Genomic DNA, 24,813 nt, shown 5'->3' on the forward strand with positions numbered 1-24,813 from the left:
AAGATGAAGAACTGCTGTTGTTTAGTCGCTAAGTTGTGTGCAGCTCTTTGCGACCCCATGGACAGTAGCCTGTCAGGTTCCTCTGTTCATGAGATTTTCCAGACAAGGATACTGAAGTGGGTTACCATTTCCTTCTCCATGGGATCTTCCCAAACCATGGATCGCACCTGGGTCTCCTGCAGTGGTGAGTGGGTTCTTCACCACTGAACCACCAGAGAAGTCCCAGAGCCACCTAGGGTGAATGTCAAATTCCCTCAAAGAAATATCATTAAGAGAAAATCTTTGTGACACTTTAAGCCCACACAAATGCTTAAAACAGAACCAACACCAGAAAACCAAAATCCTAGTTCAGATGAGATCTCTGAAGCTGGCTATAATTCTTTGTGGGATGTGTTAGGTAGAAAGGATAACTCTGTTTAGGGCTATAGCTCAGTAGCCCCTACATCCTGGGAGCCTCAGAAAGGACCCTGGATTTTCAGCTACCCACAGTGAGGTCATTCCTGGGGCAAAAGTAGAATCTCCTTGAATTCCTGAGGATTTTACATTTATTCAGTGACATTGTGGGTGTTGATTTCATCTTTGAATATTTTGAAATTAATTTGCTTTGACTCTAAATAAGAACCGGAAACAGGAAGCCAGGAACTGATCTTGAACCATTGCCCCACCCATGACTCATGCAATAATCCTAAGAGTTTTTGAGCCAACAAAATCCATGGTTAGATAAACAGTAAATTCTCCTTTTCAACATGTTTCAGATATCCCAGCTTACCTAGTAAGGTTCTAACTTGAACCCCAGACTTAACATTTAAAATTTATATTCTTGTTGGCACTGATTTTTATTTTTAAAAGTGTTTGGTTGTGCTGGGTCTTCGTTGCTGCATGGACTTTTCTCTAGTTGTGGTGAATGGGGGCTACTTTCTAGCGGCAGGGCACAAGCCTCTCATTGCTGTAGATTTTCTTGCTGCAGAGCACAGGTTCTAGGGCGCACGGGCTTCAGTATTTGCTGGCACATGGGCTCAGTAGTTGAGGCTCCTAGGCTCTAGGGCACAGGCTCAACAGATGTGGTGCATGGGCCTGTTTCCCTAAGGCATGTGGGATCTTCCCAGATCCAGGATCAAACCTGTGTCTCCTGCCTTGGAAGGCTGATTCCTTACCACTGAGCCACCAGGGAAGCCCTGATTTTTAAATAATTCCTGTATTTTACGATGAGTTTGTTGCAGTAAGCTGTTGCAGCCTGGCAGAGCAGAGACCAGAATCTGCCCCATGACTCAAGGATACTGCAAACTATGCCCTCGTGATTGTCCTAGTAAGCATGCCAAATGGCGGGACGTGCTCTCTGCTCCCCTTCACTGCCTACCCCTGTGTCTGTCCCCATGGAAACAAAACAAGATGTTCCTGATCAAGTGCAGAGCCTTAACTTGACTCTTTATGGTGCGCTAATCAAACTCCCCAGTATAGCTATTCCCTAATGATCTGATATGACTTCTGCCAATAAAAGTGCAGGCTGAAAAGAGCCATTTTGTCTTCCTGCCATGGAGAGCAAGGCCCCCTGACTCTCCCGCTTGCCAAATTATATGTGTCTGTCTTTTCATTATGCGCTCGCCCCCATTTCAGGTCTCTCTCACCCACTGTGCTGGACAGGGCAGTAAGCCATCTGAAATTACCCGTAAAATTAAGTGAATAGATGTGTAGTTCTTCACTGGCTTTCTGCTAACATCGTCTTTAAAATGTATCAACACTGAAATCCAGTCACTTCTCACACCTCTACGGCTTCCATTCGAGAACCATCCTCTCCTCAGGAGTAACAGGCTAGTCTTCCAGGTGGGCTCCCTGCCCTGCTGTCTATTACCCACATAACAGCAGACAAGATCCTTTTTCTTTTCTTTTTAATGAATGGCATCTTCCTCTGTGTCTATGTACTTGTCGCACCGGTCCGCCTTCACCGCCTGTGGCTCTCTCACAGCAGGAGGGCGTCTCTGGAGTATCTATTTGGCACACTGGCTCCCCTTCACCGCTTGTGGCTCTCTCACAGCAGGAGGCTTCTCTGGAGGTGCGGCTGCAGCTCAGGAGTTGTGGCCTGTGGGCTTAGTTGCTCCCAGCCCCGTGGGATCTTAGCTTCCTGAGCAGGGAGAGTTTCCTGCATTGGAAGGCAGATTTTTAACTACTGGACTGCCAGGGAATGATCTTTTAAACTGACCTTTTAAAAGACGCCATGATCTGTTAAGCTGTGAATTAGAGCATGTCCTCACCACCACACCCCAAAGAACACTGCAGTGTCTACCCTTCTTAGAATGAACTCCCACCCCCTCACCACTGTGTCCAAGCCCCTCATGACAGGGCCCCTCTGGCCGCCCTAGCCTCAGTCCACCGGTCTCAGCCCAGCTCCTCCGACTACGCACACGGGCCTCTAACACTGCTCGGTCCTGCCCAGGCTCCTGGCCCTGCTGTGACTCCCCAAATGTACCCCTTCTCCAGAAACTCACCTGGTTGGCACCCCACTTCCATTCAGTTCTCTGGTCCAGTGGCCCAAGGTCAAGGCCTCAGAAGTGCGATGTCTGACAAACCCTGAATTATTGGCCCTGCCATCGCCACTACCAATCTTCTGGCCCAGCCATAATTTTCTCCAGAGCAGTTATCAGTGATACCAGAATATATGTTTTTGTCATCTGTATCATTGAAATATATATTCTTTAAAAGAAGAACCTTGGGGCTTCCGTGATGGTCCAGTAGATAAGAATCCATTTGCCAATGCAGAGGGCATGGGTTTCATCCCTGGTCCGGGAAGATTCCTCAGGCAATGCAGCAACTGAGCCATGTGCCTCAGCCACTGAGCCTGAGTGTCCAACTACTGAAGCCTGTGCGCCTAGAGCCTGTGCTCACAGCAGGAGAGCCCCTACTTGCTGCCACTAGAGAAAGCCTGCTCACAGCAACAAAGACCCAGCACAGCCATAAAGAAATATGTGCTGGGCTTAGTTGCTCAGTTGTGTCCCACTCTTTGTGACCCCATGGACTGTAGCCAGCTAGGCTCCTCTCTCCATGGGGATTCTCCAGGCAAGAATACTAGAGTGGGTTGCCATGCCCTCCTCCAGGGGATCTTCCCAACCCAGGGATCAAACCCAGGTTTCCTGCATTGCTGTTACTATAGGCAAATATAGTAGCCTGCCGCAGGGAACCCTGTCCCTCATCCTTCTGACCCTTAGACTAAAGTGCCTTTGTTTACATCACAGGGAGATAACCTGAGCCTGCCCATCTGTGGAGGGACTGTGACGTTCTTGGGTTCTTTGTGTGGGAAATAGCACCACTTGTCTGATGCTTAGCAGTGTGGCTCAGAAGTTCATGAGGGGCAGGGGGTGGGGGCAGAGGGGGCAGGAATCACGGATAGCTGTGGCATCTTTGTTTACTGATATGGCAGGAGATATTCCATTTCATACCACCTCTGAAATAGCTGTAAGGAAGCAAAACTAACAACCTCCCCTGCCTGAGGCTTGCCATTCTAAGAGATGTTTGCAAGAATTAAGTAGTCTTTTTACTTTGTTTCCTCACAGCACCCCCATCTCTGATCCATAAAAGAACCTGGCATCCAGGCCTCAACAAGATGGTTATTTTAGAGACATTAGTCTGCCATCTTCTTGGGCAGTCGGCTCTCCAAATAAAGTCGGATTCCTTGCCTTGACACCTTGTCTCTTGGATTTATTGGCCTATTGTGTGGCGAGCAGAGAGAGCTTGGACTCAGTTACAGTAGTACACACTGGAAAATGTAGGGTGGGTTCAAGCCAAAGGGTATGGTAAGAAAGATTTGAGACAGGCCAAGAGGGGTGGGCTGACCAGCGAAGGGTAAACTTTTGGTAGAAGTAAACTTCAGAAAGAGAAGGAAAATATAGGGTGTGGGAGAGATGCCTCAGAGAAGAAAGAGCTGAGCAAGTTGGACCAATACAGGGCATGCCTCGCACGGTATGTCAGGGTGAGCAAGCATAATCTGTCAGGGTGAACTAACATGACAGGTGGGGGACAGCAGAGAAGACTGAAAAAGAAAAATCTGTATACTGCTGAGAAGGACAGAGTATAAAAACATACTCGAAAGGTAAGTGTCATGTGGGCTACAGCAGGGCACAACCATACCTGACAGAGAATGGAAAGGCTAAATAAATACAGAAGTGATGAGGCACAGAAGGCTTGGGTAAGGTGAGATGGAGCTGGAAAGGGTAATAAATAAAAGTTGAGTCTAAATGTTGACCCCCCGATGAAACTAAGAAGAATCTGTTCCCATTAACTCATTACAAGAATTATGTGGAATATAGTTGTGGTTGATGTGGGTTTTCAATATTGGTAGCATATATTAAGCAGGTCCCAATATTGATTGGACCTCCTGGAGAAGGCAATGGCACCCCACTCCAGTACTCTTGCCTGGAAAATCCCATGGATGGAGGAGCCTAGTAGGCTGAAGTACATGGGGTCGCTAAGAGTTGGACACGACTGAGCGACTTCACTTCACTTTCAATATTGATTATCCCAAATTCTCAGGGTCCTACATCAAGGTGTTCATCAACACGTTACCAATCACAGAATTCTATTCTGCCGTTGGTCCTTAAACCTGCACAGTTGTTAAAATTATATATGTATTAAAAAACAGGAACCTTGTCTATTTGTCACCACTTTTATCTCTCGAATCTAGAACAGTCCCAGTGCATAGTAGGGGTTCAATAAGTAGGGGTTGACCATAGGCTGGCACAGTGCTTTCAAAAAGCAATTTGAAAACATGTAGGCTGCCAGTGTGCTCCATCGCCGCAGCTGTGTCTGACTCTTTTTGACCCTATTGACTGTTGCCTGCCGGGCTTCTCTGTCCATGGGATTCTCCAGGCAAGAACACTGGGTGGGTTGCCACGCCCTCCTCCAGGGGATCTTCCTGATCCAGGGATTGAACCTGCATCTCCTGTGTCTCCTGCACTGCAAGTAGATTCTTTACTCACTGAATCACCTGGGAAGCCCCCAAAACATGTATGACAAGCCTTAAAAATATTCATGCAAAACTTTCCTGGTGATCCAGTGGTTAAGACCACCATGTAATCCAGGCGACCCTGGCCCAGGAAGTAGTATCCCACATGCGGGCACAGTTAAGCCAGTGCACTGCAGCTACTGAGCCCTGGAGCTCCTGGACCCACCCACAGCTAGAGAGTCAGGGTGCCACAACAAAAGATCCTGCCAGGACTGAGACCTGATGCAGCCCCCACAAAAAAATGTTCATGTTCTTTGACCCAGTAATTTTTACTCAAGAAATCCATCATTTTAAAATAAAATAGAGAATAATGTTTAGGTATGCAAATTTTATTTAAAAAAAATGTTGGCCATGCCAGGTGGCTTAGCAGTATCTCAGTTCCCCAACCAGGCATCGAAACTGGGCCTGTGCAGTGAAAGCTCTGAATCCCAACTAGACCACAGAGGAACACCCTCAGGGTAAGAATATTAATCAAGGAATTCCCTGGTGGTCCAGTGGTTAAGACTAGGCACTCTCACTGCTGTGTCCTGAGTTCAATCCCAGTTTGGGGAACTGAGATTCTGCAAGACATGAGGGCAACCAAAAATAAAAAATAAATTAATCAAACTTTATTTGTAAAGGTAGAAAAAAGATACAGAAGAGTGGGTATTTTTTTTTTTTAGGAAATAGTATACAGCTGGTAAAAAAGTTTTTAAGGAGAGTTTATAATATATAAAGTTATTTATTGATTATAATGAAGTTTTCAAAAATAAGATTCAAAATAATTCATAATGCATAACTACAGCTATGCAGTCCTGTATAGACACGAAAATACATGGGAAGCAGTTTGTGCAACTGAGCGTAGCTAAGAAGTGATGATCTGCCAAAGAGCTCACCATGTCCCTCCCCGTGGAGACATTAGATGGTTTAGTATCTTTCTGCTTTTATTTATTTTTGTATATTGTTTGTGACTGCACAAGGTTTATTTTTAAATATGATTAGTTAGTTAGCCAGTTACTGTTGTCTGTGCTGGGTCTTCACTGCTCAACGGGCTTTCTCTAGTTGCGGGAGCTGGGGCTCCTCTCTGCTTGTGGTGCACGGGCCCCTCTCTGCTTGTGGTGCACGGGCCTCTCATTGTGGCGGCTTCTCTTCTTGGGGAGCAGGGCTCTTGGGTGAGCAGGCTTCGGTACTTGTGGCACAGGTGCTCAGGAGTTTCGGCTCCTGGTCTCTAGAGCACAGGCTCAATAGTTGTGGTGCATGGGCTTAGTTGCTCCAAGGCATGTGGGATCTTCCTGGCTTAGAGACCAAAGCCCTGTCTCCTGCATTAGCAGGCAGATTCTTTACCACTGAGCCACTAAGGAAGCCCCTGACTTTTCTAATGGGATAAAATACTTATTATAATGTATTAAAATGTGCAAAATGAAGTTTTAATGAAAAAATTCAACTCTCCTTTCCCAACTCACATTGAAACATCTCTCCTCTGACATCACGGGGCAGAAATCCGTAATGATGGTCCTCCAGGGGAAAAAATTGAACTCTTCCTCCACAATCCGTGATCCCTTCTTGGATTTGGAAGTCAGCTGAGCAATGAAGGCAACACTAAGAATGCCATCTATTCTTGGGCTTCCCTGGTGGCTCAGATGGTAAAGAATCTGCCTACAATGCAGGAGACCTGGGTTCGATCTCTGTGTCAGGACGATCCTCTGGAGAAGGAAATGGCACAAAGTACTCCAGTATTCTTGCCTGAAGAATTCTACGGTCAGAGGAGCCTGGGGGGCTATAGTCCATGGGGTCCCAAAGTGTTGGACATGACTGAGAGATGTTCACTCACTCGTAAGATCTTACCATCAACTATTGATTACTGATTGTTACCTAATTTTAATCTCACCACACCTGAGACGGTAGAATGGATTCTTTCATTTTCACAGCTTGAGGATCTGAGTCCCTGAGATACTAAATGTGTGGCCTGGATTCCCAGAAAATGTTGACCTTGAAACTTAGATGACTCTGGACTTCCTGGGAAGCCCACCTAGGCACCACCTGGGTGACAGATGAGTGAGTCATTCAGCCATGGAGTGTGGGTCCTAGCATTCTTGGAGGGGTCTATAGTTTTCCACCTGAAGAATCCTGCACATACTAAGACTATATTCTCTCTCTCCTCCTTCCATGTCAAGCAAGCTTTTCTTTAAAAATGCAAAGATAACTTCCCTAATATTAAGGCCAACCCGAGTCCCCTTACCCCCACTCCACCCCATGACTCATCCCAATTGCTAATCTAAATTTCAGTGAAACTACCCTCAGGGTTGTAGTTGAGCATGTGGATCCAGGACAGAAGTTATTTGGGCATTTGGACTTGGCTGATCTGGAAGGCAGTCCTGAAAGTTGATATTTTATTCTAGATGGATTTTGGGAAGGGATGGAAATGCCTGATGAGAGAAGACAGGTAAGAAGATTCCAAAAGCAAAGCCCAGTGAGCTCTGGGTTCCAACAAAAGGACTTGGAAAACCTGCCAGCCATTCTGGGCTTATACTTTCGAGTTTCAATTCCTTCTCAATTATAGACCATTCATTTGGCAAACATGTACTAAATATCTACTATATGTTGGCCGCTGCTTTTAGAAGGAACTGGGGCTGATGGAACCTCACTCTCCTGGCACTCAAGGTTGGCTCAGTCTTGCTCAGCCTAACATGGGTAAGGAAGTTTTAACACAAATGGTAAGTGCAACCTGCACAGGTGCCTTGTGGACATATATGTAGACTGGCAGCTTTGAGCAAGGAGTTACAAAAACCTTATAAAAGAGACAGCATATGAGCTGCATTTTGAGTATAAGTAGGAACCCAATGGACACCCAGGACAAATGAACACGCCTCATAATCCAGGACATGCATTCCTTTGCCTAGGCCAGGACAGGACTCAGACTAAGCTGACTGGGGAGCTTTGCCAGTTTCTTTCCTGGCGAGAAACTATGCCCCCAACATCTGACTGCTCAGGAATCACAGTTACTAAATACTGAGATGAGGAGTGGGCAGGGCGGGGCTGGATTTGAACAGGAAATTTCCCCTGGAGGGATTGTTAAAATGCATAGCCCTGGGCCCTCACCCCTGGAGTTCTCATCAGTAGGTCTGGGATAGGTCCTGGAAACCATCCCAGCTGATGCCAGTGTAGCCTGTTTTGGGGCTGCACTTTGAGAACTATATTAGAACCACTTTCTGGCAAGAAGAGCAAGGGTTTATGAATCTAGTTTGGTTTCTAATATCAGAAGGGAGCTATGAGGTATGGAATAAACCAGACCACACCTGACCCACCCTGGCACCGCACACCTACCCCAGTGACCCAGTGTTTGATTGCCTTGGGGTCACAGGAGCTGCAAACAGCCAGGAAGGGACCAGATGTGAAGGTAGGAGAGGGTGCCTGGGAAGCAGAGCTCGACACTCAGCACCTGGGGCTGCTGCAGCTCCACAGACTGGCTCCTGCGCCCTCAGGTCCTTCCTCACCCCTCAGGACGCTGACTTCCAGGCCTTCCTCTTACTCTACCTCAAATGTTTGGGCCTCTGATGACAGAGGAGCTCTGTCTGGATCTTTCTGATCCAGACAGGGGAACATAAGGTGACAGACATGGACAAACTTACAGGTTAACAGAATGGGCTAATAACGAGGGCCCTGAAAGTGTTGGCAAATGGCTTCAGTCAGGTGTCCTAGGAGAAACACCAGAGAGTCACGTTGGTCTAGGAGTGTGACTCTCGCTTCGGGTGTGAGAGGTCCTGGCTTCAAATCCTGATCGAGCCCACATCCTTGTGGGCTTCACTGATGGCTCGGACAGTAAAGAATCTGCCTGCAATGCAGGAGACCTAGGTTTGATCCCTGGGTTGGGAAGATCCCCTGAAGAAGGACATGGAAACCCACTGCAGTATTCTTGCCTGGAGAATCCCCCTTGAACTGAGGAGCCTGGCAGGCTGCATACAGTCCATGGGCCACAAAGAGTTGGACATGACTGAGCGACTAAGCACACAAGAGAAACACCAAAGTTATTTATCTAACTTTTGAGACTTTGACATGGACGCTAGAGGGCGATCTGAGATTGCTGAAACTACAAGTGTTGGTCCAACCACCAAAAGAATGCTTTGTAAGCTGGGCGAGCATGCTCAGTCATGTCCCACTCTTTATGAGGCTGCCAGGCTGCCAGGCTCCTCTGTCTGTGGGAACCCAGGCAAGAATTCTGGATTGGGTTGCCATTTCCTCCTCCAGGGGATCTGCCTAACCCAGGGATTGAACTGGGGTCTCCTACATTGGCAGGAGGATTCTTTATCACAGAGCCACCTGGGAAACTCCTAGATTGGGCTTTTCTGCTTAAATCAAAAATTTGTCAAATACTATAAAAAAATAATAACAATGTTTTAAAGTGGGAATTGCCTGGCAGTCCAGTGGTTAAGGGGCTTCACTAGTGGCTCAGATGGTAAATAATCTGCCTACAATGCAGGAGACTCACGTCTGATAGTTGGGTCGGGTATGACTACCCACACTGGTATTCTCACCTGGAGAATTCTAGGGACAGTGAAGCCTGGCAGGCTACAGTCCTTGGGGTCACAAAGAGTCGGACACAAATGAGCGAAATCACTTACACTTTCACCAGTGGTTAAGACTTGGCGCTTTCACTGCTGTGGGCTGGTTAGGGTCTCTGGTGTGGGAACTAAGATGCCACAAGTCACACAGCTAGACCAAAAGAATAAAAATAGCCAATTTCCTTGACCAAACAACTTTCATATGTTGATTAATCATGCCCTTATTTTACCTTTTAGTGAATGAAAGACAGATATGTAAAGAAAGAAAATGCAACTAAAAGAAAAACAACATACTCAATAAAAATGGGAATAATAATTCAAGGAATAATATATCTATTTTCATACCTTAATCTATTTTTCTTCCAGTTTTATTGAGATATAATTGACATACAGTAGAACTGTACACATTTAAGATGTAGAGCATACTGATTTGACTTACGTACATTATGAAATGATTATCAGAGAATGATATAATTTTGAGACATTAGTAAACCTTCCGTTCACTTCACTTCAGTCGCTCAGTCGTGTCCGACTCTTTGCGAACCCATGAGTTGCAGGACGCCAGGCCTCCCTGTCCATCACCAACTCCCAGAGTCTACCCAAACCCATGTCCATCGAGTCGGTGATGCCATCCAACCACCTCATCCTCTGTCGTCCCCTTCTCTTCCTGCCCCCAATCCCTCCCAGCATCAGAGTCTTTTCCAATGAGTCAACTCTTCGCAAGAGGTGGCCAAAGTATTGGAGTTTCAGCTTCAGCATCAGTCCTTCCAATGAACACCCAGGACTGATCTCCTTTAAGATGGACTGGTTGGATCTCCTTGCAGTCCAAGGGACTCTCAAGAGTCTTCTCCAACACCACAGTTCAAAAGCATCAATTCTTCAGCGCTCAGCTTTCTTTGGAGTCCAACTCTCACATTCGTACTTGACTACTGGAAAAACCATAGCTTTGACTAGAGGGACCTCTGTTGGCAAAGCAATATCTCTGCTTTTGAATATGCTGTCTAGGTTGGTCATAGCTTTTCTTCCAAGGAGCAGTTAATTTCATGGCTGCAGTCACCATGTGCAGTGATTTTGTAGCCCCCCAAAGTAAAGCTTTCCACTGTTTCCATTGTTTCCCCATCTATTTGCCATGAAGAGATGGGACCGGATGCCATGATCTTAGTTTTTGGAATGTTGAGGTTTAAGCCAGCTTCTTCACTCTCCTCTTTCACTTTCATCAAGAGGCTTTTTTGTTTCTCTTCCCTTTCTGCTATAAGGGTAATGTCATTTGCGTATCTGAGGTTATTGATATTTCTCCTGGCAGTCTTGATTCCGGCTTGTGCTTCATCCAGCCTGGCATTTCACATAATGTGCTCTGAATATTAATTAACTAAGCAGGATGATAACATACAGGCTTGATGTACTCCTTTCCCAATTTGGAACCTGTCTCTTTTTCCATGTCCAGTTCTAACTGTTGCTTCTTGACCTGCATACAGATTTCTCAAGAGACAGGTCAGGTGGTCTGGTATTCCCATCTCTTGAACAGTTTTGTACAGTGTGTTGTGCTCCACATCAAAAACTTTGGTGTAATCAAAGGAAGCAGAAGCAAGAATTACCTTGCTTTTTCTATGATCCAACAGATGTTGGCAATTTGATCTCTGGTTTCTCTGCCTTTTCTAAATCCAGCTTGAACATCTAGAAATCCACGGTTCACATACTGTTTAAGCCTGGCTTGGAGATTTTGAGCATGACTTTGCTAGCATGTGAGATGAGTGCAACTGTGTGGTAGTTTGAAGATTCTTTGGCATTGCCCTTCTTTGGATTGGAATGGAACGGAACTTTTCCAGTGCTGTGGCCACTGCTGAGTTTTAGGACAAACTAATATGGTTCCCTGATTCTGATTTCTTTTACTTGCTGTCAGCTCTGCAATGAGGAGTGGTCTACACTTGGGTACAGACTGTTTTGAAAAAGCCCTGGATGGAGACTTTCAGACCTGGACTTTGCGTGAACTGTGTTAACTGGGCAAGTTATTCAACTCCCACAGTTCTGTTTATTTCCCCTAAACGGAAGATTTACACTTAGATTAGATTTAGATTACGACCCTGCAGGTCTCTTCTGAGCCAACGGTCTGGTATTCTGAGCACACGATCCTGAGCACAGAGTCACAGGGCACAGCATTCACGGAGGAGGACACCCCGCTCAGTACACTCGTCCTCCAGGTGCTGAGATACAACAGCTCGGCACTAACAAGCACCAACCTGGTGCTGAGAAAATTCCTGAATGAATTTCAGAATCAAATACAAGTAACTCTGGGGTTGCCCCAGCCTGGATTCAACACACCCTGCCTGGGCTCCAGAGTCTCCAGCTCCAGATCCTAGACGAGCTCTGACACACTCCCAGCATCACTGCATGTCCCCCACCTCTCACACTGTGAGCCCTTAGAAGGTGGGTCTGTGCAGGTAACTGGATGTGACCACTAGAGAAACCTTGGTTGAATTCTTGCTCCTGTAAGGCTCAACAGATAAGAGCTGAGCAGCCTCACCATTCAGCTTTCATTGTACCTCTGGTTTATGTCTTCACTTGGTTTCAAGGCCTTCCACACACTGTTTCAACACAGCTGACCCCTCAAGTGACTTTAACGAGAAATTATTTAAACTACAACGTCTTCCCTGAACCCACTGTGCCTGATTGCACCCCACACCTTGCTGCACACTAACTCCCAACTGCTTGCAATGTCTTTATTGTCTTTTCCTTTTTGTCTTTTATGATTATCCTAATCATCCACATGGGTGAAGTTCTATCCAAAGTTTAACCTCATTCATTAAACTCTCTCTAACTGTTGGGGTGTCTGGCCTATGAACTTTAGGAACTATTCCTCTGCTTCACTTGTAGCCTTGAAGGAGGTTCTGGTCTGGGACATCTCTGCACATGCATCAGACTGTCCCTCAGGAGTTCCCAGAAGTAGGGGAGTATCATCCACACAGTCATTGTCAGCCCTCTAATGACCAACACGAGGTTATAATCTGGTTTCCCATATCCAGAGCCCCCAAATTATTTGCTAAGCATGCATCCTTGAGCAGTAAGATTGCTGAATTAATAATTAATTAATAGCACCCAGACCCCAGCCTTCATTCTCAGGCGATGACTTGTGTTCCCTCACCTGCCTCACCTGATGCTACGGGAAGCCCATCCAGAGGGCCTCTTGCTCCTGAGGACTGGGGAGAGGTGGAGAGCACCGCTCCCCCTCTTTCTCCCGGGCTCCTGCCTGCTTTCATCAATGGGTGCTCTTTGTTCAGACCAGTCTCCAGGTTTGGCTGTGATATCACTGCAGGTTTCTCAGATTTATGGGAAATCCTCACCTGACTCGTCAAGAGCTTGGTCTCATCGACAAAGAAGTTTGGCTTCTCCATCAACCACGCAAGACTCTGCCCTCCCCACCTAGCAGTTCTGGAGGATGAAAATTCCTGATGAAAGTGTCCATCCACAAACCAGAGGCAGTAAGCGTAGGGACTCCTGGACCTGGTTCAGACACAGCCGTGCAGAAATACTGCAGAGCTTGATCCTGAGCTCAGAACCAGTGGATCGAAAGTAAACACAACTATTTATGAGTAATGATCCCTTCCCAGTGTGTGAGAAATATTGTGTTGTGTGTGTGAAAGAGAGAGAGAGATTGATTTTAAAACTTGGCTCATGAGCCTGGGGGTCTCGTGCGTCCAAAGGTGCAGGGCTGGCAAGCAGGCAGGAGACTCAGGGAAGGAGTGATGTTACAGACAGAGTCCAGGGTGGTCTGGACAATAGTGTGGCTGGCCTGACTCTCTTCCCTCTAGATTTAGGAAAATCGTGAGTTTATCATCACCCTCATATTGCACAACATTTAAAAGGCCTGTGTGTTTGGCTTTGCCTTTGTTCTTATTGTTAGTGTGCTGCTATATTTGTGGAAAGAATAGTTGTGCAGTGTTATGACTTCTGTAAATTCATGAACTTACAATAGGTTCATGAAGGTTCAGTGGTTAAGACTGCACTTCCAATGCAGGGTTGCAGAACTAGAGATCAGTCGGGGTGGGGGGAACCTGGATCCCACAAGCTTCAGGGCATGTTGAAAAAAATAAAAAAGAAAAAAAAATTTTTTTAAAGAACTTACAATAGATTACTAAGAATAAATAAATTCATAGTCACACTGGAAGAGAATGGAGAAGGTACTGTTATCATATTAGGTAGTTAGACTGCGGGTGAATTTTTTTCCATTTAAATATTTATTTGCTATTGTTGTTGGTATGTGGTGTACAATCAGAAAAAAATGAAAGAAGGAAAAGAGCTGATTTTGGCTGTTATGATGCAAAAACACAAAAGAAAACAAAAATGTACATGTACTATCCAATTTATTCCATTTATTACTCTGAAGTCAGTCAGATATAATCACAGCTTAAGTATCAAGTGTTTGGAATGAGACTCAGAAGTGCCCAGCCCAGGATCACACAGCTGGTGGAAGCCAGGTCCTGAGACAACCAGCCCAGTGTTCCATTGCTATGGCAACTTCAGAGAGGAAGAAGGCTTCAGAGACCATGCGGTTGATCTTCTCACAACATCACCCTTCTCTATACAACATCCAGAGGGAACAGTTGAACTGCTTTAGTGATGGACAATTCAGCTGCTACTAAAGAAGCTGATTCCTGTGTAATCGTAATTGTTAATAAAAACAAAACCTTACAATGAACCCAATTCTGTCTCTTTGATGCTTCTACAGAAATGACCAATTTTTGAATTCTGTTGTCAGACAGAATTTTTAAGCCTTCACATAACACTCTTCAATATTTGAAGAGTCTATTCTTTAGCAAATTATATCTCATCAGGCAAAACGAAAAAACAAAAACAGCTATTATCAGTGGGAAAGTTGGTCCAAATATTTCAGCCAACCAATAGTATAAACATGAAGTTCTCCCTAATGACGCTTTATGTGCGTGCGTGCTAAGTCGCACAATCGTGTCCTACTCTTTGCAACTCCATAGACTGTAGCCCGCCAGGCTCCTCTCTCCATGGGATTCTCCAGGTGAGAATACTGGAGTGGGTTGCCTTGCCCTCCTCCAGGGGATCTTCCCAACCCAGGGATTGAACCCGCGTCTTTAACGCCTCCTGCATTGGCCGGTGAGTTCTTTATCACTAGGGACACCTGGGAATCCCAATGACGCTTTGAGGAAGTTTATTAATTCTTTAACTGAAGTGATATTTATTTAGCACGTGCTTTCTGCCAGGCCGTGGGGATACATTAGGTGAAAGCAAAAGCCGCTGAGTCGTGGCACAGAGTCGGACACGACTGAAGTGATTTAGCAGCAGCAGCAGCAGCCTTTCCCTTCTCTAGGGGATCTTCCCAACCCAGGGATCCAACCCAGGTCTCCCTCATTGCAGGCAGAATCTTTACCAGCTGAGCCACAAGGGTAGCCCAAGAACTTGCCCTGTGTGTTTCTATGCTAAATAGTCCAGCTGGAAAATAGACATTCGGAATAGGGAGCAAGGGCGCCACTGTAGTCTGGGAGCAGCTCAGGACCTCCTTCCTGAGGAGGGGACGTTTGAAATCAGCCTTAAGGATGAAGAGGAGTTGACGGGGCAGCTGTGGTCTGTATAGAGGGAAACCGCTGATAAGGAGTCATGTGTGTATATTGGACGGTGTGGTGGTGTCACAGGATGGACCAAGTCCCTGGAGACTGGAGAGTGGGCGCTCCACCTGGGCAGTCTGGAGCCCAGAATGTCCTTCCCCACCCTCTTAGCTGTGTTACTCCAGACAAGTTATTTTCCCTCTGTGCTCATCTGCATCTGCAAAACGGCTGACGTTTTAGGGATGTGGTGAGGGCTGGTTGAGTTGATATGGGAAGTGCTCAGGACAGTGCCTGGCATGTACTGGATGCTCAAGCCTTGTTTGCTCTGGTGGCTGGAGGGAACCGAGGTGGGAGAGAGCGGGAGGCTGAGGATGGAGGCTGGGCCCTGGAAGCCCTTCTTGCCTGGTGTGATTTTCTTTTTGCTGACCCAAGATCGTATCAAAGACAAATGATATAAATTAGGTTCTAGTCATGTCTGGATGGCATCACTGACTCGATGGACGTGAGTCTGAGTGAACTCCGGGAGTTGATGATGGACAGGGAGGCCTGGCGTGCTGCGATTCATGGGGTCACAAAGAGTCGGACACGACTGAGCGACTGAACTGAACTGAAACTGAATCATGTCTCCTTCAGGCTCCTCTGGCCATGACAGTCTCTCAGACTTCTCTTTTTCTTTGATGACCTGGATGTTTTTGAGAATTGCTCAGGGATAGTGTGGAATGTCTCTCTAGTTGAGTTGGGTTTTTGCAAAGAAGACCACAGAGATGAAGTGACATTCTCCATACATCAAGGGTTTATTTATACTGTCCACTGGAATATCACTAATAAATTCACTTCAGCACCCACCTAAGATATATTTCCTCGGTTTCTCCTTGTGAAGTTCTATTTTACTTCCTCACTGTCCACACTGTAGTCTTTGGAAGGAAGGTACCATGTGCAGTCCACACTTAAGGGGCACTCTGATATAAACTCTGGTGTGCAGGGGTTTGTGCAAATATAAGTTTTCCAATGAGATGGAGAAGTACTAGACTGATGAGCAGATGCGATGGAGAGTCTCTGTGTAGCTTCATAAGAAACTGCTGATTCTCATTTCTAGCGACTGTGCTGCTTCCTATTCCTGCCCCATTGAGCCAGGGTTTCTGCTGCTCCGTGTCCTGGTCAGCACTTGGCATCACCGGTTCTTGGATTCTAGCTACTCTACTAGGTGTGTGAGGATGTATCATTGCTGTGTTTATTTGCATGTCTTATATCTTATATCTTTCCTTTTCTCCTTTGCATTTCACTTCTCTTCTTTTCACAGCTATTTGTAAGGCCTCCCCAGACAGGCATTTTGCTTTTTTGCATTTCTTTTCCATGTGGATGGTCTTGATCCCTGTCTCCTGTACAATGACATGAACCTCCGTCCATAGTCCATCGTGGTTATATGGGTCTTTAAGATCTGTTTTGTAGAGTTCTTCAGTATATTCTTGACACTTCTTCTCAATAATCTTCTCATTAATGTTATTAATGAGATTTAATATTGATGAATCTTCCATTCTTTTCTAGAATTATTTTGTGTCAACTGAATGTCAGCTTTCTCATTTTGAGATATAACATTTTAATGACATATATGCTGTAACCATTTTTAATGCTTCCTTCAGAAATGTTGCAGTTGCAATTCTTTCCCTCAGAACAATCTTTCTGGATTACCTGGTATCTAGTGTCTTACCATCACTTGAGACTTTATTGACTGCTAATACTTAATACAGGTTGCTCTCCTGTTTCCCTGGTTTGCTATTTCAAAGTATCAAAAACTATCAATGCTTAAAAAAAAAAAAACTGGTGTGAATATCGGCCTTTCAAGTTTTTCATGCTTAAGCAAAATTCAGAAAATGGTGTTCTAATCTTAATATATGCCTTGCACAAATATTGCTCTGTTGTTTTCCCTACTGTCAAAATGAGCTGCTTCTTTTAGGAAAATAATAGGCTTATGGTCGTATCTCAAAATGCTAGCAAATAGTTATTTTTCTTAAAAAGAACTATCTTCTCTGATGACATGGGAAGTATACATCAAGCACTTCTGCTACATTCCACAGTCCTATGTCCCAAGGAAAATCATTTGTATGAGTTGAACTACTCTCTTTTTCATGGAATGCAATTTTTATTTGAAAGAAGGAATGACACTGGAAGAGCTATAAAACTTAGTGAAACAATGAATTACTTTTAAAAAATCTTACATTAGTACAAGTGACATCCACTCTGCAAAATAGGCTTATGGATGTTAATATAACAGAATAGGAAATAGTGATATTGTTTCAGGTCCACTGAAAAAATAACCTTTAAGAAACTATCACTTGCATAGTTTTAGCTTTGTATCAAAGATAAACATCCATAAATAACAGGAAAGGTTATTAAAAATATTACTCCTACATATATATGGTCCTTTTTATTTCCATAGATTTTCAATCAAAATAACGGATTCAACGCAAAACAAATATAAAATCCAGTGAGAGAGACAAGGAAAAGACTTGCAAAAATATAATAATGAAAAAACTTCCACTGTTCCCACTACAGAGTTTATTTGGAGAAATAGTTATTTTTCATGTAAAAATCATGGGTTATTAACATTATTCTAAATAAATTAGTTAAAAATGTTTAAACTGTTATTTCTACTACGGAAAATATCGACAGAAGTAACTACATAAACAAAATTATCCTAGGGGTCCTCACTAATTTGTAGGACTGTATAAATATCCTGACCAAAATGTTCTGAAAATATCTGACTACAGAGTCGCTGGGCGAGGACTCGGGAGAGTGTGATTGCCGAGTTCTCGGTGCACGAGAGGAGAGATCAGGGCAAAGTCCCAGGTACCGGAAGCGGTTCTCAAGGCCTCAGCGTCCCAGAGTCAAGGGTCTTGTTTGGGGCGGGACTGTGTTGGGGAATCCCTAGTCTCCTCGAGTTTCACTTTCTTTTCGCGAACTGTGTTGTGCCTTTCCGGCCGGACACTCGTTTCGCGGCCCTAGTTCTCACTTCCATTGGGTGTCTGGTTTCTAGAAGCCAATCAGCGGCCCCGCGATTCCAGGTTATAGTCTCCAACGTTACCCACACCTCCTCCGCCGGGACTCGGTTTCTCCCCAGACCCGGAGGATACGGGTCATGGGGCCGCGAACCCTCCTCCTGCTGCTCTCGGAGGTCCTGGTCCTGACCGAGACCTGGGCGGGTGAGTGCGGAGTCGGGAGGGAACGGCCTCTGCGGGAAAGGGCGAGGGGACCGCCAGGGGGCCGGGGGGAGTGGGATGGGCAGAACCCCCAGGGAAGGAGCCACGCCGCCGCCCTCGCCCAGGCCCGTCCTCTCTCACCTGGTCCCGTCCTATCCCTCCCCTGCTTCCCGCCCCCTTTTCTCTCCCCTAAGAAGTCCCGGTCCTTCTCCGACCTTTTCGGTCTCACGTGCCCCTCAGCCCCCTCCCCACTCCCGGCCCCATCACCTCTGACCCGGGACCCGCTCCAGGAGGAACATCGGGCCGGGTCTCACCCCTCCCCGCCCCCAGGCTCCCACTCCCTGAGCTATTTCTGCACCTGCGTGTCCCGGCCCGGCCTCGGGGAGCCGCGTTTCTTTGCCGTCGGCTACGTGGACGACACACAGTTCGCGCGGTTCGACAGCGACGCCCCGAATCCGAGAATGGAGCCGCGGGCGCCTTGGATGGAGCAGGAGGGGCCGGAATATTGGGAAGCGATGACAAGAGATGCCAAGAAAGCTCAACAGAGATTGCGAACGGGCTTGAACACCATACGCGGTTTCTACAACCAGAGCGAGGCCGGTGAGCGAGATGGGCCCGGGTCCAAGTCACGACCCCCATCCCCAGGGACTGGCTGGGGTCGCCCCGAATCTCTGGGTCCGAGGAAGGAGCCTGGGGAAGTGGGGGGCGGGGACTTGACCCGGTTTCATTTTCAGTTTGAGTTTAATCACCGCGGGTGGTCGGGGCGGGTCAGGGTCTCACACCCTCCAGTGGGTGCTTGGCTGCGACGTGGGGCCGGAGGGGCGCCTCCTCCGCGGGATCTGGCAGAACGCCTATGACGGTGCGGATTACCTCGCCCTGAACGAAGACCTGCGCTCCTGGACCGCGGCGAACACGGTGGCTCAGATCACCAAGCGCAAGTGGGAAACCTCCGGGGAGGCAGAGTTCCAACGGAACTACCTGGAGGTCAAGTGCGTGCAGTGGCTCCTTAGACACCTGGAGACAGGAAAGGACATGTTGCTGCGCGCAGGTATGAGGGGCACCGGGCCTCCCTGATCTCGTCTCAGGCTGGAGCCGGCTTTCCACGAGGAGAGGAAAATGGGCTCCTTCTGGAAACACCGCCCCAACTTCTTGTCTGGAGAGGGGGAATCCCCCCAGGTTTTCATATTCTGTAGAAAACAGTGACACACCAGTGGCCCCATTTCTCTGAAGGACAGTTAAAGCAGTCAGTGTTTTTGGAGAAGCAGAAAACCACCCCTGAAGTAACTGGTCAGTGGTGCCCTTTGACCCTGACTGTCATCTTGTGAACCATGACTTTATCTCTCAAGGCCTGTTCTCACCCTGAGACCATCTTAGGAGGCCAGACTCCAACTTCTCTGAGGCATTCAGCCTCCACCCAAATCAGGACCATTACTCTGTCATTTCCCCTTCCATGGAGTCTCCTACCTTGGCACTCACCCTGACTCCAGAACTTTCCAAGAACTAGGAGTTTTTCCCAATCCGGGAGTCCAGGTTGGTGTCTGGTGTTTCTGCTGCTTCTGTTCAAACCCATTATCTCGTCCATTCTCAGCATGGTCATGTGGTACTGCTTCAGTGGCCCATGGAATGTGAATTTTCTGATTCTTCCTCTTCAGACCCTCCAAAGACACATGTGGCCCATCACCCCATCTCTGACCGTGAGGTCACCCTGAGGTGCTGGGCCCTGGGCTTCTACCCTGAGGAGATCTCACTGACCTGGCAGCGTGACGGGGAGGACCAGACTCAGGACATGGAGCTTGTGGAGACCAGGCCTTCAGGGGATGGAACCTTCCAGAAGTGGGCGGCCCTGGTGGTGCCTTCTGGAGAAGAGCAGAGATACACGTGCCACGTGCAGCACGAGGGGCTTCAGGAGCCCCTCTCCCTGAGATGGAGTAAGGACGGGGTCGGAATGGAGTTTCCTCTTAGATAAGGCAGGAGCCCTTCTGGACACGATCAGCAAGGTCAGGACTGAAGCCTGAAGTCTGGGCCCCTTCCCTTTCTTCCACAGAACCTCCTCAGCCCTCCATCCCCATCATGGGCATCATTGTTGGCCTGGTTCTCCTCATGGTCACTGGAGCTGTGGTGACTGGAGCTGTGATTTGGAGGAAGAAGCACGCAGGTAGGGAAAGGAGGGAGGGATCTGTTTTTTGTTTTTTTTTTGTCTCACTGAGCAAGATTCTGGCCCAGGTGGAAGTTCCCTGCCTCGTTACTGGAAAGTACCCTCCACACACTTGTGGAATCTGAGCTGATGCTAAGACTGACCCTTTTGTAAAGTACATGTGAAAATGAAAGACACATTTTTCATCTTCATAATTCCAGTTGCAGGCCTGTTTCTCAGCATTTGAAGGTCAGGAGGGAATATCCCTGCTGAGGACAGACCTCCAGGAGGGCAGCTAGTCCAGTCCCCCCAGGTCTCCTTCCTTCATGTTCCTGAGACTGTCCTGGATTTTTAATCACGGTTCTGAAAAGTTCTTTGTTGTCCAGGACTAGGGAGTTCTAGGATCTCATGACTCAGTCGTCTCCCTGGTCGCTCACGTGATACTTTCTTCTCACAGGTCAAACAGGAAGGGGCTACACCCAGGCTGCAAGTAAGTACGGAGGGTGTGAATCCTGAGACCCTTGTGCGGGTGCAAACAGGAGGCCATGCGGGACTCAGCCTCCTCAAAGTGCCTTCTCCAGTTTCTCTCCTGTGGGTTCTGACCACACTCTGGTCTTGTTCTCCCCAGGCAGTGACAGTGCCCAGGGCTCTGATGTGTCTCTCATGGTTCCTAAAGGTGAGACCCTGGGGCGTCTAGATTGGGAGAGGGGTTAGGGCAGAGGGGACACACTGGATGGCGGGGGTCTCTGAGTGGGACATGTGAGCGTGTGGGGGGCTGTGGAGAATGTCAGCCCTTACATGACTGACTGAACTGCTTCCTGATTCTTTTCTCTCACAGTGTGAGACAGCTGCCTTGTGGGGACTGAGTGATGCTTGGTCCCACTTTGTGACGTCAGATCCCCAGACCCCTCTTTCTGCAGCTGCATCTGAAGGTGTCTGTGCTCCTATTAGTGTAACATGAAGAGGTGGCGAGACTGCTGACCTCTTCCAGAACAAACTTCTGGAATTAAAAAGTGCTGCCTAATAGTCACAGCAGGAAGAATATGCGACCTGTGCCCCTGGGATCTTTTCTGAAGAGAAAATATCATTATGTGTAGAGTGCAGACTGGTGGGTGTGGGAGGGAGGGCTGATCAGCTCTGGAGAAAGCACAGGCAGCACTGATGTCAGTGTGAGTGGATGATGTGCTGTAGCTGCCGCGAGAGAGCAAGTGGCCTGAGTCCACATTAATGAAGATAGAATACAGAGGCGTCTACACTGATCGTTCCTTCATCTGGTATTTGTTGTGTGCCAGATAGAGGATGCTCTATTTTTGCATCAGTGAAACCTCAGTGAACTAACAGCAGACACCCTTTGTTGGCCTCGGGCAGTGTGTTCTGGTGAGGGGGGCAGAGTGAGCCTAATAAGTGAGGGAAGTGTCTGCCTAGAAATTTGGCAAGTGCTCTGAGGAAGGTGACCCAGAGTATAAGTATGTGGGTACAGGAAATGTGGCTGTTTTACTAGACTGTTCAGTATCGGCCTCGTTGAGGAGATGACCTTTGAGTAAAGATGTGAACGACATGAAAGAATGTCCATAAGCATGTCTGGGGGGAGTCCTCTCCAGGCAGAGGAGCCTCCAGTGCAAATGCAGGAGGGCAGGAGAGTGTGTGTGTTCAAGGAAGAGCCAAGAGGCAGGTGTGGCTGGAGGAGCGAGGAATTGACATGAGATCTGGTGTCTGGCCAGATCATGTGGGCCTCCAGCATATTAGAAGGTGTCTTATGTCTGCGAAAGATGTGCACTCATAAGATGGTTTGACTAGAAGATGACCTGGTGTGACTGCTCGTTAGAAGCATCAGTCTAACTGCTGAGCAGAATCAGGAGGTGAAGGGTGAGTGATGCAGTGGAGGAGCCTGTAGGATTAGTGTGGTGTCCAGGGTGGGGATGACGGTGCTCCCCTGGACCCGTATTAAATCTAGACAGTCGGGAGTAGAGCCTGAGAATCTGCATTTGTAATAAGGTTGGTGCTGATGCTGCTGGTCTTCAGATCACACTTTTAGTAGCAAGAACGAACGTAGACCAGGATTCCCAGATGTTGTGTATCAGCCTCACACACAGAGGTTGTTAAAGAAGCAATCCCTTGGTCTTGTCCTAATACTCTGAGAAGGTGGTTCTGGGGAGAGGCTGAGCGTTTCATAAGAAGCCCCACAAGCAATTCTGGTGATTAGCCAATTTGGGAACTCCTGAGGTATATGACATCGAGTGGCCAGAGAGGGGTCTTAAATCCACATTTAAAAGCTTTTTTTTCCTTCCGAAAGAAAAGGGAATACCTATATTGTCAATTATGAGGTGTGATGTTGAGAAATAATGTAGTTCTTATTCCACCTGAAGACTTAGGCAGTGGTTCACAGTTCAGCGTAATGAAATCCTTGCTCTCTGAAACTATTCTCCAGGTTGAGTTTTGCTCACTTATTCTTGGAGCTAACAATGGGATCCAAATAAAGTTAGACATACAGTACTATATATATATGGCTCCACGGGGACAGGATCCAGTGTCCACTCCAGGCCAGGTCCCACAAAGGAACTTTCGGCCCTGCTGGGGCACAGTGTCACTGCTCACACAGTGAGCCCCTCGTGCTGGGCGTGGACCCCGCGCTGAGGACGGCCATCACTGAGGCTCCTGACAACTGGAAGTGGTGTGACTCCCACTCTTGACACCCTTGTCAGATGCATCCTGCATAGTTCCAGCTTCTCTGTGTCACAACATCCTGAGTAGAGTCTGACATGTGGTCACCTCAGCATCATGCTGTGTGCTCTGGCAAGAATATGTGGGAAAGTGGGTTTTCTTCTTTAATGGAGGAAGGTGGTCTCTGCCTCCTACCAAGACTCTTTCAGTGTGGAATTCTCCTAATGTGGAAATGCTCCTAATCAGGTGAGGGGGAGAAAGGGATGGACAAGAATGTCAAATTTCAATTGTTAGAGCAAAGATCTGGAACTGGAACTTGACCTGGGACAATGCAGGCACTCGGGTTTGGCTGAAAGAACAAGTGACTAATAAATGCCATCCGGGGTAGACGTCTGCTTGCTTACTTGTTTGTTTTGTTTTCAATGGAGTGTAATTGATTTACAATGCTGTGTCACTTCCTGCTGTACAATCCAGTGATGATTGTTGAGATGATGATTGTTGAGAGTGCTGGGTAGAGTTCCCTGTGCTATGCAGTATCCACAGCACTTTAAAGTGCTGCCCAGATGGTGGTGGAGGGAGATCCTAGGAGGATGGCTTGCTCCAGATGCAGAAGAATCCAGACCAGGTGGGAGCACGTCAGCAGGGTCCAGGACGACATTTCCAAAAAAGGAAAAAGTGATGGAGTATCCAAAGTATCCACGCTTCTTGAAAGAGTCATGCAAACAGGGGAGTCATTAGAGCTGAATTCCTGAGAGCTTCATAGAACGTAATCAGCAAGCACAAAGGCAAGTGTTAACTCAGGGAGAACAAGAGGTTGTGCAGAAAGTGAGAGGTAAGAGAGTTTACACACGAGTGTGTCAGCTAGAATCGGCACTTGCTGAGGGCATCTGCCATCTGCCTCTCCAGAGACTGACTCCCGGGCTGCTACAGCTGTTGACCTTCGACACACAAGGAGGAGAATGAGGCCCTTTGTGCTCCAGGGAAGCTAGTGGAATGGGTCTTTAGAGAGATTATTTTCAAGAACTGATTTTGTGATCTCAGTTCCTGCATCTCATATCCGTTCCTGTAGTTCAGTCTCTAAGTCGTGTCTGACTCTTTGTGACCCTATGTACTGCAGTGTGCTGGGCATCCCTGTCCTTCGCTATCTCCCGGAGTTTGCTCAAGATCCTGTCCATTGGCTCAGTGATGCTATCTAATCATCTCATCCTCTGTCTCCACCTTTTCCTTTTACCTTCTATCTTTCCCAGCATCAGGGTCTTTTCCAAAGATTTGGCTCTTCTCTTCAGGTGGCCAAGGTATCAGAGTTTCAACTTTACCATCAGTCCTTCCCATGAGTATTCAGGGTTGATTTCCTTTAGAATTGACTTGTTTGATCTCCTTGCTGTCCAAGAGACTCTCAAGAGCCTTATCCAGAACCACAATTTGAAAGCATCAATTCCTTCGCCCTCAGGTTTCTTCGTGGTCCAACTCTCCATTTGTACATGACTACTGCAAAAACCATAACTATGACAATATGTATCTTTGTTGGCTAAGTGATGTCTCTGCTTTTTTAATACACTGTCAAAGTTAGTCATGGTTTCCCTTCCAAGGAGCAAGCGTCTTTTAATTTCATGACTGCAGTCTGTCTGCAGTGATTTTGGAGCCCAAGAAAATAAAATCTGTCACTGCTTCCACTTTTCCCCCTTCTATTTGCCTTGAAGTGATGGGACTGGATGCCATG

General features: G+C 47.1%; 1 protein-coding gene across 1 annotated transcript; it reads left to right on the top strand.

Moving 5' to 3' along the window:
- Positions 1 to 18,048: 18,048 nt before the first annotated feature.
- On the top strand, positions 18,049 to 23,482 carry LOC109577080 (BOLA class I histocompatibility antigen, alpha chain BL3-6-like). Its single transcript, XM_070778232.1, has 8 exons — positions 18,049 to 18,301; positions 18,629 to 18,898; positions 19,071 to 19,346; positions 19,951 to 20,226; positions 20,343 to 20,453; positions 20,890 to 20,922; positions 21,061 to 21,108; positions 21,271 to 23,482. The coding sequence occupies exons 1-8, from the start codon at positions 18,238 to 18,240 to the stop codon at positions 21,273 to 21,275; spliced, it is 1,083 nt and encodes a 360-aa protein (XP_070634333.1). The 5' UTR covers positions 18,049 to 18,237; the 3' UTR covers positions 21,276 to 23,482.
- Positions 23,483 to 24,813: the final 1,331 nt, after the last annotated feature.

The sequence above is a fragment of the Bos indicus genome, chromosome 23 (genome assembly GCF_029378745.1).
Source record: "Bos indicus isolate NIAB-ARS_2022 breed Sahiwal x Tharparkar chromosome 23, NIAB-ARS_B.indTharparkar_mat_pri_1.0, whole genome shotgun sequence".
In the NCBI taxonomy this organism is placed as follows: domain Eukaryota; kingdom Metazoa; phylum Chordata; class Mammalia; order Artiodactyla; family Bovidae; genus Bos; species Bos indicus.

Bases quoted from the DNA above. Each gene is read 5' to 3' on its own strand.
- LOC109577080 (XM_070778232.1), top strand. From the start codon at position 18,238: ATGGGGCCGCGAACCCTCCTCCTGCTGCTCTCGGAGGTCCTGGTCCTG. The intron at 18,302-18,628 runs GTGAGTGCGGAG...CCCCGCCCCCAG, and splicing joins CCTGACCGAGACCTGGGCGG to GCTCCCACTCCCTGAGCTAT. The intron at 20,923-21,060 runs GTAAGTACGGAG...TGTTCTCCCCAG, and splicing joins GGGCTACACCCAGGCTGCAA to GCAGTGACAGTGCCCAGGGC.